Source organism: Entelurus aequoreus, linkage group LG06 (genome assembly GCF_033978785.1).
Source record: "Entelurus aequoreus isolate RoL-2023_Sb linkage group LG06, RoL_Eaeq_v1.1, whole genome shotgun sequence".
NCBI classification, from domain to species: domain Eukaryota; kingdom Metazoa; phylum Chordata; class Actinopteri; order Syngnathiformes; family Syngnathidae; genus Entelurus; species Entelurus aequoreus.
The window spans coordinates 55,002,456-55,019,602 of NC_084736.1; the positions used below are offsets into that span (position 1 = coordinate 55,002,456).

Genomic DNA, 17,147 nt, shown 5'->3' on the forward strand with positions numbered 1-17,147 from the left:
GACGTGGTGGGGCCTGGCTAATATGATGTAATCGTATAATTTGTAAAACATGCGATGATGCATGTATTTTCTTTAGAGAGACAAAACATTTTTATACATACATTTAAAAACATATGTTTTTATTTATTATATTTATATTTTTTCTATATCGTTTTACTCTGTTTTTCAATTGTTGCTGTTTATTGTACAATGTTGTTTGAGAACTTTTGAAGATTCTAGAGACATTTTAGTGACTTTTTCTTTATTATAAACAATTAGCAACAAATATACAGTATCATCTTTTTCTGGCGCTATTGGAGACTGTACTCGTGTTTAGAGACTCTTTACTTTTGTCATTGGATGTCCGCGATGAACAGCAAGAGGTGCAGCCAGCCTGACGTCACACTTGCTTTGCGCTGCTGCTCCAGTTGCACTATCTCTCCTTGAAAGAGCGCCATTGTTCTTTTAAAATGTACACATTCCACTTATCTCAAATATATTAAAGTACGTCCACATCGTAGACGTCTTGCCTCAGCTACAGACAACCGCGTGCATCTCAAGTCATCACAATATCCGATTTCAAAGTATTTTTTCTGATGGCCAAGTTTTCTGTACATCCCTAGTCAAAAGTGCACAAATAATAGGCAATATATATCCATTAATACAATATATTATTTAAGTTTGTTTTCACATAAAAATGAAAATAAAACATTGCCTAAAAAGAACGGATAAAAAATGTGAGTTTGCTCCTTCAGGTAAACAAAAATTGTATTTAGGGCTGTGTTTGTCAACCGTTTTTGAGCCAAGGCACAATTTTTTTATTGAAAAAATCCTAAGGCACTCCACCAGCAGTAAACATTAAAAAATGAAACTAGGCAGTCGATATTGACAATAAAAAGTCGTTCTCGCAATTGTTAGATATGAATTCAAACCATGCATCACTATAACTCTTGTCTCAAAGCAGGTGTACTGTCACGACCTGTCCACATCACGCCGTGACTTATTTTGAGTTTTTTGCTGTTTTCCTGTGTGTAGTGTTTTAGTTCTTGTCTTGTGCCCCTATTTTGGTGGATTTTCCTCTTTTGTTGGTGTTTTCCTGTTGCAGTTTCATGTCTTCCTTCAACGCTATTCCCCGCACCTGCTGTGTTTTCGCAATCAAGACTATTTAAGTTGTGCAGACGCTATCCTTCTTTGTGGGGACATTGTTGATTGTCATGTCATGTACGGATGTACTTTGTGGACGCCGTCTGCTCCACACACTGTAAGTCTTTGCTGTCTGATCAGTATTCTGTTTTTGTTTACTTTGCAGCCAGATCCGTTTTAGTTTGGTTTTGCATAGCCTTCTCTAAGCTTCAATGCCTTTTCTTAGCGGCACTGGCCTTTTGTTTATTTTTGGTTTAAGTGTTAGATACCTTCTTACCTACACGCGGCCACCCGCATATTGTGATCACGACAAACCATGTTCCCGACATCTACAAAGCAATTAGCTACCTGCTGCCACCTGCTGATATGGAAGAGTATAACACGGTTACTCTGCCGAGCTCCAGACAGCACAGACACTCAACGGCACAATTGCGGATTATAATTACTGATTTGCAAAAAATATTTTTAACCCAATTAGGTGAAATTACATAATCTCCCACGGCACACTAGACTGTATCTCATGACACAGTGGTTGAAACACACTGGAGTAGGGTAAATTGAATAGAAAATTAAAGTTTTGTCAACTTAGTGTTGTTTCCTTTTGTGTTTGTACAGTTACTGTCTGTCGAGTGAGGCCACTTGTCACCGGCTCCCAGGACCCACGCTGCCAACACTCTTGCAGTTCCACAGAGACCTACTGGAGTTCTTTCTCAAACTCTTCCAAGGGGAACTCCACTCCATCACTTCTTGGTACTGACCTAATATAGATTATAAAAGCAGAGATGTAAGGATGTTGTGTTTTAGAAGTCTTTTTAAGTCCCTTTAGTCTTTATTTGTCTTTTGGACACTTCTAGCATTAGTGCTTATAATAATAATATTGCTAATACTTTGTTAATTTTCAGGTCATGACATGTAAATGAAGTATTGTTGGCAGTTTTTGGATGATTTTTAGAGGCTTTTATAACGGCCATAAGCTGCATTGGTAGCCACCTCGTACTTGCCGTATATTACAAATTAAAATGCATAAAAAAGGATGACGTGTTGTATAGGCAAAATACAAATAAAAAAGTGTAGTTCCCTATTTAATCAATGTCAACATACGTGTTCTTCTGGTTTTGTTGCCAATAAAATTTGGGACCCGCATGGGTCAATTGTATGAAAAATCGCTCTGTTTATGCCAACATGTGTTGTAGTATTAACTTGCTCATTATTGCTAAGCAGCCTGAAACGACAACAGCAACTACGTTCTTGTTACACTGTAATAAAACATGTACACAGTGACTTCTCGTTCAGTGCAAAGGAAGTTTCAAAATAAAAGCATGGTAGTATTAACCTGGATTCAACCACAGCAACTAACAATATGCAACACAGATGTTTTATTATCATTTGGATGGCACACTGGCTTTTATTGTAGGAAGTTTTCTTTGGCATTAGCACAGTGACACCTGATTATTCATCCCTAATAAACTTCCCTAATAAAACATACTGTCATCACACTGATAGCTTGGCTTCTTTAGCGCTTAAGCACTTTTGCCTGTGTCCATTTGCAAACATTATTGTGGCTGTAAGTGCACTTGTCAGCCACCACTTTGTGCAATGTTTTGTTAACACTCTTTGGTGCTTCAGTCGGTGCAGATATTTAACAACCTCCCTTTTTCGCCCCTCAGTGATTTCCAGCAGCTTTCTGGTGCAGCAACCTCTCCGGTATCTACATCAGGTACATTGCTGTATGGAACCTTCTGGACTGTGTGGGAGCGATCGACACTGTTGTCTTGCGCTGTGAAAAAGCTCATCCAACTCATGATGCAGGCAGCCTCAGCGGTGGGTATTTTAGAATCAGGCTCAGACTGGTGGCAATCTAACACGGTCACTCACTGGCGCCCTTTCGCTGCTTGCAAAGCTAATAGCGAGGTGTGGCTCATTTTCCCCAAAGGACCATGCTGAGAAGGACGAGAAGAATCACAAACGACATCTAGTGGACATCCTGCTGGGCCTCCTGTCTGTGTTGGTGGAGTTTTGGTGTCAGCAGCACATAAAACTGAACCAGAAACTTGTGGAAAAGGGCCTGAAATGTCTTGCAGAGCACTTTGCTGTCACTAGCCAAAGTAAGGACAATTAGACACGTCATGTAGCGGCGTATTACTGTACACGCTCATTACAATAGCATTCTGCTGTCTGTAGGTCTGTCTTTAGTGTTCCTAGCAGAGCTGGTTGCCAAAGTTACATCCACAAGACTTAGACTGGCGTTGGTGGATGCGATATTCAGGAATATCTGTTGCAAAAATGAAATTACAGTCGGAGATGAACCCCTGTCTCTCAAGAAAGTGGTAAGAACATTTTTACATTTGCCCTCTTGATTTTGACTGGAGCATTTTGATATGTTGTGATTTTAGCTATGCTGTAGTGCACGCTACCATATCGCCTCGTGTTGTAGCCAAGGCGTTTATTTAATCAACTGGGTATTTTAGGTCAGAGGTGTCAGGGTTTAAAACAATAATAATATAATCAGGCTACTATTTTTACTAAAACATTTTGTTAGATGCATTGACACGGCGGTCACTAGGTCCCACGTTGACAAATTCTTATGAAATGCAATATTCAATAAGTACTTTGGCACCAACCGTTTGGACTAGATCTGACCAATCTAAGTCTATAGGCATGAACTGATGAAGCCTACTTGGATGAGTGGCGAAACGTCCAAGACAAACCAAGCAGTCCAGTTGCGAACAATTAAACGCCCATAGATGACAACGACCTGGATGAATGAGAACCTGTATAGGTATACTTCATGGTAAAACTGCTATTTGAACTTGTCAGTGCAGTGTTTCCCACAGAATGGCAATCTATTTGTGGCAGCGGTGGCATGGCTGATGCGGTATCAAATTGACCTGTAATTTGCATCATTGGCTATGCACGGTGGAACATGGGTTAGAGTGTGTGTCTCACTAAATAAAGTTTTGTGGGTTCGATCCCCGGGCTCGGGGTCTTTCTGTGTGGAGTTTACATGTTCTCCCCGTGACTATGTGGCTTCCCTCCGGGAATGCTAACTTACAATGGACGATACCATTGACGGGCTTACAAAAATTAGCATTTCAATAATTTTTACATTGTACTAATGCTTACCAAAAGAGATTTTAACAGAAAAATGTTTACATAAAACAGCATATGCATTTCTGCTCACAGACATATGTATTCACTAAACTCTGTGGAAACGAATGTCGACCACTAACTTTATACTACTAGGCCAGTCTGCTGCTAGACATTGTTTGCTGACAGAAACCTGTTGTGTCAAACTTCTAACTACCGGTAGTCACTCTTATGCCGAACATTATTTCTAGGCGAGGACGGCACAAATATTACCTGAAAGGCGAAGTGTTACATTCCTAAAATCTTAAAGAAAAAATGGATATATATTACAATTTTTGTTGCCAAAATTAAACAAATATATAAGAAACACAGCGATGGCTGCCATGTCATGGGGCGGCATAGCTCGGTTGGTAGAGCGGCCGTGCCAGCAACTTGAGTGTTACAGGTTCGATTCCCGCTTCTGCCATCCGAGTCTCTGCCGTTGTGTCCTTGGGCAAGACACTTTATCCACATGCTCCCAGTGCCACCCACACTGGTTTAAATGTAACTTAGATATTGGGTTTCACTATGTAAAGCGCTTTGAGTCACTAGAGAAAAGCGTTATATAAATATAATTCACTTCACTTCTAACTCTATGGTATGTGCTTATATGACATCTGAAAGGTGCTGTCCTACCTGCCTGCTCTCGGACATTTAGCTCAAAGCCACCGCTGGATGCAGCGTACCTCCAACAGCTGCACAGACATGGACACCAATTGTGGGTAAGCTACCTGTCTGGTTCACTCTTCCTCTGATCGGCAGCAATTTTTTTGAAACACGGATAGAATATCGGCCAGCATGTTTTTTTTAACGCAGTTCCAACTTCCTCCCACATCCCTCAAACATGCTTGTTAGAATAATTGGAGACTTCCATAGGTGTGACTGCGGGTGTAAACAGTCTTGTGCCTTTTGAGTGTCACTAATACAAATTGATAAAAAACGGGCTGCATGGAGTGCCCGTAACTTAAATACACAAATGTTAGTTTCTGTACGGCCGCTGCAGTAGAGTGTGGCGTCGAACAGCGAAAAAGTTATTTGTTTTAATTACCGCACACATGCAATTTCAATGTTGATGATGTGAATTATTTGACAAAAACAATGAAGGTTAGGCAAGAACATGTGTTTTTATTTGTTTCAACTATTTTCCATAAAATACACATTGTTATAAAGTGTTTTTATCTGATTACTTTAATAATCAAACAAACTAATAAATAGATACATATTCCATAGCTGCAGCCTTGGAATAAGTTAGCCACTAGAACTGTCAAAACACCGCTTTAACATTAACAATATGTGTGAGTGGCGATGTAAACATTTTTTTACACAAGCCAAAATAACATTTAGCCAAAGCCAAATAAAAATAAACAGTTTATCAGGGGCCAATCAATCAATGGAACTTTATTTATAAAGCGCTTTTCATACATGAAATAAATGCAAAACAAAGTGCTTTACAGACTTAAAAACCATAGCCTGATGACCCACATCCCCTATCATCGCACACATGCATATGCACAAACAAACAAATGAATGCATGGTTGAATACAGAGGAGCCAAGTGAGTAAACACTAGGGGTGTGGGAAAAAATCGATTTGAATTCAAATCGCCATTCTCACAGTATCGATTCTCATTTTTCAAAAATCGATTTTCTATTTTTATTTTTTTTATTTTTTATTAATCAATCCAACAAAACAATATTATCAACAACTGTATCAATATTAGTAACAATTTCAACAAAGCAGTGATTAAAAATCCCTCATTGACATTATCATTAGGCATTTATAAAAAAAAATAGTGTCACAGTGGCTTACACTTGCATCGCATCTCATAAGTTTGACAACACACTGTGTCCAATATTTTCACAAAGATAAAATAAGTCATATTTTTGGTTCATTTAATAGTTAAAAAATGTTTACGTTATTGCAATGAGTTGATAAAACATTGTCCTTTACAATTATAAAAGCTTTTTACAAAAATCTACTACTCTGCTTGCATGTCAGCAGACTGGGGTAGATCCTGCTGAAATCCTATGTATTGAATGAATAGAGAATTGTTTTAAATCGGAAAAATATTGTTTTTGAATCGAGAATCGCGTTGAATCGAAAAAATCGATTTATAATCGAATCGTGACCCCAAGAATTGATATTGAATCAAATCGTGGGACACCTAAAGATTCGCAGCCCTAGTAAACACTTTCACAGGAGCTGTCTGCACCAGGAGATGACCAGGCCACGGCCGCCAGGACGCTGGTGCCAAAACTTATTTTAAAAAATACAGTGTTCAAATGCACAGACAAAAGTGTCATGTTATTATGAGGCGATTATACATTAATAATCATATATATTTACTGTGGCAAGTAAATATATATGAATATTAATGTATAATCGCCTCATAATAACGACACATTTGATCACTGTATTTTTCAGACTATAAGGCTCACTTAAAATCCAGTCATTTTCTCAAAAATCGACATTGCGCATTCTAACTTGATGCGCCTAATATACAGAATAATTCTGGCTGTGCTTACCGACCTCAAAGCCATTTTATTTGGTACACATGGTGTAATGATAAGTGTGACCGGTAGATGGCAGTCACACATAAGAGATATACCTGTATGTGGACTGCAGGTTGACTGACGCCTGTTCAATAAATGACGCTAATAAATGACCCGTAAGCAAACAACACCAAGACGTTGTAGAATATAGAACATTAGACAGCGCTCAAAGATCTGTCAAAATGATTTAATACAACTTTGGTAAGCTACAAAAACGCACCACTTGATGGAATGCGAAGAAGTACGGCTACCGTAGTCAGACGTACTGTGCTTCAACATACTGGTATTATTATGTTGGGTGTATAAGGACCCCAAAATGGCACCTATTAATAGATATTATCTGGCGCTTTGTTTCGCAATATTATGCAAAAACAACTTTTCTCACCTCTTGGTACCTGCTGATGTGTATTTGAGATCTGCATAAGTCCTGAAAATTTGTGCGCGTCCGCCATATTAGTCTGCGCCGTAGTCAATAAGCTCCTTCTTTTTCTCTATCCTCTTGTTGTGGGGTATTCATCCTCCGCTGTTGCCATTTCTAATTTAAAGTAGCATACAGTTCTAACTTATATTTGTCAGTAAACTTGCTAAAAACTACCGATACAACAAAGATGGTGGGGAAAAGACACTTGTCGAAGTGGAGCCACGTAAATAAGACCCGCCCACAAAACGGCGCATCCTGAAGAGACGGTCAGAAAGTGGCTTAAAGGTGATCTGTAAAACATCATCTATGCAACATTTTGGCCAAAGAACCACCATTACATGTTATGTAAACCACACGGAAGTGTTTTAAATGTAAAAATACATTCGTAATATAACCCCTTTATTGCGCCTTTTGTATGAAAATAGACCTGAATCCGGTGCGCCCTATGGTTTGAAAAATATCGTATACATTTGTTTTACGTACAAATTGATGGACAACTTGCTTTGAAATCATAAGTCAGGGTGACAAGCAGATATTTATGTTTATTACAAATACATGTTTGGAATGTATGTTAATATACATCGTTTTTTTGCATGATCAGATAATGTTAAAGGCCTACTGAAACCCACTACTACCGACCACGCAGTCTGATAGTTTATATATCAATGATGAAATCTTAACATTATAACACATGCCAATACGGCCGGGTTAACTTTAAAAGTGACATTTTAAATTTTCCGCTAAACTTCCGGTTCGAAACGCCTCTGAGGATGACGTATGCGCGTGACGTAGCCCGGGGAACACGGGTATGCCTTCCACATTGAAGCCAATACGAAAAAGCTCTGTTTTCATTTCATAATTCCACAGTATTCTGGACATCTGTGTTCGTGAATCTGTTTCAATCATGTTCATTGCATTATGGAGAAGGAAGCCGAGCAAGCAAAGAAGAAAGTTGTCGGTGCGAAATGGACGTATTTTTCGAACGTAGTCAGCCACAACAGTACACAGCCGGCGCTTCTTTGTTTACATTCCCGAAAGATGCAGTCAAGATGGAAGAACTCGGATAACAGAGACTCTAACCAGGAGGACTTTTGACTTGGATACACAGACGCCTGTAGAGAACTGGGACAACACAGACTCTTACCAGGATTACTTTGATTTGGATGACAAAGACGCAGACGTGCTACTGTGAGTATGCAGCTTTGGCTTTTTTTTTGGGTATGTACGTAACTTTTTTAAAAATATATAAGCTTTATGAACCTTGGGTTAGGTGAACGGTCCTTTGGGCTGAGTGATTGTGTGTGTTGATCATGTGTTTGAATTGTATTGGCGTGTTCTATGGAGCTAGGAGCTAGCAGAGGAGCTAAAAGCTAGCATAACACGTACCGTACCGTACGTGCGCGTCACGTACGTAACTTTTTAAAAATATATAAGCTTTATGAACCTTGGGTTAGGTGAACGGTCTTTTGGGCTGAGTGATTGTGTGTGTTGATCAGGTGTTTGAATTGTATTGGCGTGTTCTATGGAGCTAGGAGCTAGCAGAGGAGCTAGGAGCTAGCATAACAAACACGCAGGTGTTATTATGCAGGATTAATTTGTGGCATATTAAATATAAGCCTGGTTGTGTTGTGGCTAATAGAGTATATATATGTCTTGTGTTTATTTACTGTTGTAGTCATTCCCAGCTGAATATCAGGTACCGTGAGTATGCAGCCTTGGCTGCTAAACATTCGATAACTTGACCGTATGTGCGCGTCACGTACGTAACTTTTTAAAAATATATAAGCTTTATGAACCTTGGGTTAGGTCAGGGGTCGGCAACCCAAAATGTTGAAAGAGCCATATTGGACCAAAAAAAACAAAAACAAATCTGTCTGGAGCCGCAAAAAATTAAAAGCCATATTACATGTGTCATGAGATATAAATTTAATTAAGAGGACTTAAAGGAAACTAAATTAGCTCAAATATAATGATGCAATATGTACATATAGCTAGCCTAAATAGCATGTTAGCATCGATTAGCTTGCAGTCATGCAGTGACCAAATATGTCTGATTAGCACTTCACACAAGTCAATAACATCAACAAAACTCACCTTTGTGCACTCATGCACAACGTTAAAAGTGTGGTGGACAAAATGAGACAGAAAAAGAAGTGGCATAAAACACGTCCTAGAAAGTCGGAGAAAGTTATGCATGCAAACAGACTATACGGTGAGTTCAAGGACCGCCAAAATAAGTAGGACAAAACGGCGCTCGCCAAATACTTGAATCAGTGAAGCATATTTAATATAAACAGTGTGATTTATAACAATTACGGAGGTTTGTGTCATGTTTGTCCTCCTACAGAAACCATACTAAAACAAACAATTTTTTTTTTTTCCCCCTCATCTTTTTCCATTCTTCATACATTTTTGAAAAATCTCCAGAGAGCCACTAGGGCGGCGCTAAAGAGCCGCATGCGGCTCTAGAGCCGCGGGTTGCCGACCCCTGGGTTAGGTAAACGGTCTTTTGGGCTGAGTGATTGTGTGTGTTGATCAGGTGTTTGAATTGTATTGGCGTGTTCTATGGAGCTAGGAGCTAGCAGAGGAGCTAGGAGCTAGCATAACAAACACGCAGGTGTTTTTATGCAGGATTAATTTGTGGCATATTAAATATAAGCCTGGTTGTGTTGTGGCTAATAGAGTATATATATGTCTTGTGTTTATTTACTGTTGTAGTCATTCCCAGCTGAATATCAGGTCACCCCCGGCTCTCACAGCATCTTCCCTATCTGAATAGCTTCAACTCCCCACTAGTCCTTCACTTGCACTTTACTCATCCACAAATCTTTCATCCTCGCTCAAATTAATGGGGAAATTGTCGCTTTCTCGGTCCGAATCTCTCTCACTTCATGCGGCCATCATTGTAAACAATAGGGAACTTTGCGTATATGTTCAACTGACTACGTCACGCTACTTCCGGTAGGTGCAAGCCTTTTTTTTATCAGATACCAAAAGTTGCAATCTTTATCGTCGTTGTTCTATACTAATTCATTTTAGCAAAAATATGGCAATATCGCGAAATGATCAAGTATGACACATAGAATAGATCTGCTATCCCCGTTTAAATAAAAAAAATTCATTTCAGTAGGCCTTTAAAGACATGCAATTGCATGCAGTACATGCAATGTTTCTGTCAATATTCATAGACAAAAACATTTATTAAGAAACATTTGTTTTGTTGGTGCACTATACTTCCAGGCTTTCGTGGCCCACATATAATGAGGTGTCGGGCCATTTTTGACATCTGTGGCTTAGAAAAAAAATCTAAATTGTACAACCATTTGACTCAAAGGTTTCACTGTCATTGTCTCTATTCCCTGAGAATAAAAAGGGAAGGGGGTTTGATGCTACCTATAATTAGGGTGAGGTAGGGTTGTACAGTATACTAATAAATAGGGCTGTGAATCTTTGGGTGTCCCACGATTCGATTCAAAATCGATTCTAGGGGTCACGATTCGATACAAAAACGATTTTTTTTCAATTCAACACGATTCTCGATTCAAAAACTTTTTTTGTTTTGTTTTGTTTTTTTTGTTTTTTAATGAAAACAATACACAACAATACCATAATAATGCAATACAATTTAATTTTGGAGTTCTGAACTTGTAATTTCTTGCAGTGTTTATTAAGTGGTAATATGTCACATTTGTTCCAATTAACTTTATACCCTGATAAACAGCCATATTCAGTGATGACATTATTAATTGATAGAAAGAAGAGAGGAGTTAACATGTGACAGGTAAAAAAAAATATGTCGTCACAATACATCGATAGCTTATTATACTGAGAGCCAATTTTTATACCATGAATATTATTTTCACTTCTTATTTTTGCAGCTAAGGGTTCAATAACCAAATTAAATAATAATCCAGATGCAGGACATCCCTGTTTTACTCCTCTTTTTAACAAAAAAGGTTCTGAAATATGATTATTGGTTTTGACTGATGCCACGGGCCTTGTATAAAGCATCTTAATCCATTGTATAAAATGATCTCCAAATCCAAATTTACGTAATGTGCAAAACATAAATGACCAGTTTATGCGGTCGAATGCCTTCTCTGCATCAACAGTACATACTGCTGTGGGATAAGGGAGACTTCTAGCATAGTAAATAACATTAAACAATTTCCTTGTATTGTCTGAAGATTGTCGACCTTCCATGAAGCCAGTCTGGTAAGTATGAATTAATTTTCCTATTACATTTGATAATCGTGTGGCTAAGATTTTTGCCAAGATTCAAAGGGATTCCCTATTCATTCAATACATAGGATTTCAGCAGGATCTACCCCAGTCTGCTGACATACGAGCAGAGTAGTAGATTTTTGCAAAAAGTTTTTATAATTGTAAAGGACAATGTTTTATGAACTGATTGCAATATTGTACATTTGTTTTAACTATTAAATGAACCAAAAATATGACTTATTTTATCTTTGTGAAAATATTGGACACAGTGTGTTGTCAAGTTTATGAGATGTGGTGCAAGTGTAAGCCACTCTGACACTATTGTTCTTTTTTTTTTTTTTAATAAATGTCTAATGATAATGTCAATGAGGGATTTTTAATCACTGCTATGTTGAAATTGTAACTAATATTGATACTGTTGTTGATAATATTCATTTTTGTTTCACTACTTTTGGTTTGTTCTGTGTCGTGTTTGTGTCTCCTCTCAATTGCTCTGTTTATTGCAGTTCTGAGTGTTGCTGGGTCGGGTTTGGTTTTGGAATTGGATTGCATTGTTATGGTGTTGCTGTGTATTGTTTTGTTGGATTGATTAATTTAAAAAATAAAAAATTAATAAAAATTAATAAAAAAACACAAAAAAAACGATTTTTTAAAAATGAGAATCGATTCTGAATCGCACAACGTGAGAATCGCGATTCGAATTCGAATCGATTTTTTCCCACACCCCTACTAATAAAGTACTGCGGTACTAATTAATTAAAAAAGGTACTATACTGCCTTTGAATAGCCTGACCATATTCTGAAATCCCAAAAAGAGGACACATATATGCGTGCCAAGGCGGGCAGCACGCCAAGGCTGGGACTAGGTGAACATTTGCCAATGATACTCGAACTTGCTTTATAAATAATACATTTATTCAAATAAAGCATTTTTTCTCCTCTGTTGACAGCAGTGTTGGCGCTAGGAATTTTCAAAATGGGGTCCCAGGGACCCCATCAAGTCATAAAAATGGGGTCCCACAGTAAATTTTTGGGGTCCCACTTTTTTGTAAGCGTTTTAAAAACAAATGACAAATGTATGCATTATCCTGTTATATCTCACATTCTATATTGTGTTTTGGAAAAAGGTTGTCATAAACGTTACTTAATTCATTAAAAAAAGATAATACAAAAGAAAACAAATGTGTATACATATGTAAATGTATCAGTTATAAACATTCATTCACTTTCTTCTTTCCTTCATGGATCTAAACTTTACCGCTGCTGGTAGTTTTTTCTATGTTTTTATTTAATAAGTTGTAGCTGTATTTATTTCAGTATAAAAGTGTAAAAAGTGTTTTGCTTGGGTCATGAAATGATGATAATAGTGTGCCAGCTTCAACTTCGGATCTATTCCTCATTTAAAAATGTTTTAGTTTTTTTTATGTTGCTTTTTTTGTTTGTTTGTTTTCCGCCCTATGTTGTTTATGGCAAACATACAAAATGTGCAAAATCCATCCATCCATCCATTTTCTACCGCTTATTCCCTTTGGGGTCGTGGGGGGCGCTGTAGCCTATCTCAGCTACAATCGGGCGGAAGGCGGGGTACACCCTGGACAAGTCGCCACCTCATCGCAGGGCCAACACAGATAGAAGTGGAATATTTGATGTGAAGTAATCGGAACCTTTGATAGGTCAATAATTCATAATAACATTGATTTTGATTCAATATTATGTTTTGAGCAATGACCGTGTGAAAGAAAAAAAAAACAGCTTTGTTTTATTAGTCAACATTGCAACTTTTTCTAAATTACATTTCACCTTTAAGCTTTTTTATTTCACTTTTGTTATGTTTTTGTTTATTTTAATAGTATTTTTAGAATGTGCAGTGGGCCTTTAAAACATTAGCTGTGGGCCACAAATGGTAAAAAAAAATTTCAAAAAATTAATAATCTGCGTCCTTTCTGATTTCAATGCGTTAAAAAGACACAAAAAGTGCGTTAACGCCAACACTGGTTGACATTATAACAAAATAAGTCACACTTATATTCTGTAACATTCACAGTTTTGGAAAAAAAGTGCAGAGGTAGAAATGTTCAAAATAACCTCTTGTATATAATCTAAACATAAATAATGCCTCAAAACAAGTTAATTAAATTTAAACAAAAAAACAGCAGACGAGCTCTCGCCCTGCACAGCTGTTTTGTGCTTTGTAGTGTCGATATGGGCTTGTAGATCTTTGGTCCCTTTATTTGCCACAGATACATACGTTGCTCACTATGGCAGAAACATGCTGAGGCTTTCGTCCAGCAGTGGACTGACAACGGCTGATGATGATGATGATGACATACGTTGCTGCTTTGCACACAGTGCATTCTGCTTCCCATGTGTCACGGCCAGGACGAAAACACAAATACTTGTCCCGCAAATCATCCGTGAAGTTGCATTTACGTTTCGGCATTTCTTGTTCTCATGTCTCTCTCCACTCACTCGCTCTCTCGCTCTGTGTCTCTGCCCCTCCCTCACAAATGTTTCTGCGTGCGCACACCTTCAGTTTTTTTAACCCCCTCTTAACTTAACGCTGGACGTACATTGAAAATACATGCAACCCTAATTCAAAATGCCGGACATTTCAGGCATTTAAGAAACCCCGCCCGGACACCCCCGCAAAAGAGGACATGTCCGGGGAAAAGAGGACGTATGGTCAGCCTACCTTTTGAAAAATACTGTTACTTTTTTATAGACATGATGGCCAACGTGGTGACATTGCTGGTTATATGAGCTGACGCGCATGTCGCGAGTCAACACATACAAAGCACAGAAATAGCATGGAGAAGGAGAATTAAGTTTTTATAGTGTGAAGTTCATGGACATATTTTGGCTTTAAAACTAGCGATTAAGGTGAAGCTATCAACACTGAGCTGCACTTTAAAACATAGCTAGCTAGCTGCTAACATCTCTCTCCTGTGTTTTAGCTACTTCTAAATCACTAACCCTTTTCTCTACGGTAACAAATAAAGTATGTTTATTACACGTACCATTATCACTGTAGGACGAGGAATAGCTAAACATGCTTCACTACACACCGTAGGAGACAACAGCTAACCGCTAAAAGCAAGCTAGCGCTCCTGAATGTAAACAAATGGGTGGATCTATCGACTGTAACGATACCAAGTACAATAACCATATATAGTCAATATTACAATGTTTGTCAATATTTTTTTATTATCACAACATTGTGTCTTTTTTATTGTTTATAAACTCCGAAAATACATCCATGGAAACAGAAGAACTTTAGTCATGACTAATGTACGATCATGTAACTACTTGGTGTCGGATTGATACCCAAATTTGTAGTATCATCCAAAATGTATGTAAAGTATCTAAACAACAGAAGAATAAGTAATTATTACATTTTAACAGAACTGTAGATAGGACATGTAAAAACAGAAAGTAAGCAGATATTAACAGTAAATTAACAATTAAATGAATAATTAATTTTCTAGCGCTTGTCCCTCATAATGTTGACAAAATAATAGACTGATAAATGACACAATATGTTACAGCAGACTAATTAGGAGCCTTTATAACATGTTTGCTTACTTACTACTAAAAGTGAAGTTGTCCAGTATGTTCATTATCTTATTTAATGCCAAAATTGTTCTTTGATTGCCAAAAAAAATAAATAATTATGTTTAATGTATTATTAGATTTTCTGTTAAAATAAAGCCAATAGGTAAGTTGCAATCACGTGACCTATAGAGGCACTTCCGGGTTTCAGGCGATGGCCTAAGCCCCATTATGCTACTGTTATTTACCTGCATTAGTGCAGATTCTGGCATATTTTGAAAGGTTTGGAGGCAAATATATAAACAATCATGAAAAAAATATTTAAAATGGGATGTAGTGGATTTTTACAGTCTTAAGAAAAAATGTTTTTGAAAGATTTAAACCATTCATCATCACCAAGACTTTACTGCTCGCCTCAACCTCACTTCATTTGACACTCACGGTATTTAGAGAAGAAAAGAATGGAGGCACATTGTGTCTTTACATCTGAGGGGTCCACAAATTAGGTATTTTTCGATGAAAGACTAAGTTGGACATATTCGTGCCTTGTTAAGTAACGCATTTGATGTACATAACGAGTGCCGTGCTGCTGTGATCGTGACACTAATGACAAAAAGGATACGTTTGTTTGCAGTTGATTCCCTGCTACAAATATTGGTCTCATCTACAATTCATGTCTGCAGTTTTATGGTGTGAAATTCATATTTTGCTTCATTATTTAGCTATAGATATCACTGCTGTCAGTAATGTGTGATAGCGATATCAAGATTTGGTATATGCTGTTGAGCCTACGAGAGATATATTCATCTACTGTATTAATATTATTAAGGATATTTTCTTGATGCTAACAAATAGCACCAAAGATGCTATATAGATGCTATATATGGTCATTCGTGTCGAAAAGATCACCTGGCTTTCCTGCACAACAACATCAAAGCTTTTAGTTTCTGTTGCTAAAAAATCGACAATAATTGGACCAACAATCACAATATTTATTACTAGGACTTAACGTGAAGTTACAGACACATGGGTCCGATTGCATTCACAAGATGATGAAAGTAATATTTTTAAGAGCCATTTTCTTTTACTTTTTTTTTTGTTTCTTGATTGTATTATTTTTATAAACCACTTATTTTGGGACTCCACTAAAGCTATTTCCCATCTCTCTATTTAAACGACTGGAACACTTGAAAACAGAACAGCAATACGGCATTTTCTGATCAAACTCTATACCCCCTGACTTGTTTTAATGCTACGCTCAGGCTGCTTGACCATTGTGTGAATTAAGCCAGCAAGAACAAAAACGGACGTGATTGGGGCATTTTGTTGTAGTGCCTTTTATTTTGAAAAGTATCGATATACATTTTAGACTTAGACTTGGACTTCCTTTTATTGTTATTCAAATTTGAACTTTACAGTACAGATAAGAACAAAATTGTGTTGCATTAGCTCGTTGTAGTGCAGGATAAAAGTACCGGTACCAAATTTTGGTATTGGAACAACTTAAATATAACAAAATGAGTCCATTCTGTCTCCACTTTTAGGTATGTCCCTGCAGAAACTTTTGCTTTTCAAATTACTTAGAGTAAAATGAATGGAGCATGGAGAAAAGTGAGTTAGGAGGGACAAAAGAACACCTGGAGAGAGTTGTGTGTGTGTGTGTGTGTGTGTGTGTGTGTGTGTGTGTGTGTGTGTGTGTGTGTGTGTGTGTGTGTGTGTGTGTGTGTGTGTGTGTGTGTGAGAGAGTGTGTGAGAGAGAGCCGGGGTGAGGAGCAGAGATGCGTGGAGAAAGAGGGAGAGGCACATGGAGGTCAGGTGAAGCATGAGAAGTTGACATGTGATGTGTCATGCCCAGGTTTGATCTTACCAGTGCATGTTGGCTGACAGGAGGGGTACAATGGAAGGTTTGAACCCCCCACCATCTCACTGACAACTTCTCTAAGGGTCTTTTTGTACGACCATCGAATCAGCTTTCACCCTCTTCTCCACCTCTCATAATCCTCCGTGGTAGACTGAATCTTTTTTCACCATCTTGAATGTAATCACACACACACTTTCTTTTTGTACCCCATACCAGACATCTGCTGTTCCGCCAGCAGGTAGTTGGCCTGGAGAAGGGCAGGAGTCATCAGGGAGCAGGTTCATGTAAAGGCT

The 17,147-nt window shown here is 37.9% G+C and overlaps 1 protein-coding gene across 4 annotated transcripts in view; it reads left to right on the forward strand.

Moving 5' to 3' along the window:
- Positions 1-17,147, forward strand: part of slf1 (SMC5-SMC6 complex localization factor 1) — a 92,681-nt gene that overhangs the window by 13,942 nt on the left and 61,592 nt on the right. For all 4 annotated transcript variants that reach the window (XM_062050989.1, XM_062050992.1, XM_062050990.1 and 1 more), the window contains exons 10-14: positions 1,738-1,872; positions 2,790-2,943; positions 3,056-3,227; positions 3,304-3,449; positions 4,873-4,970. In XM_062050989.1, coding sequence (XP_061906973.1) covers positions 1,738-1,872; positions 2,790-2,943; positions 3,056-3,227; positions 3,304-3,449; positions 4,873-4,970 — 705 coding nt within the window. The remainder of the gene's footprint in view (positions 1-1,737; positions 1,873-2,789; positions 2,944-3,055; positions 3,228-3,303; positions 3,450-4,872; positions 4,971-17,147) is intronic.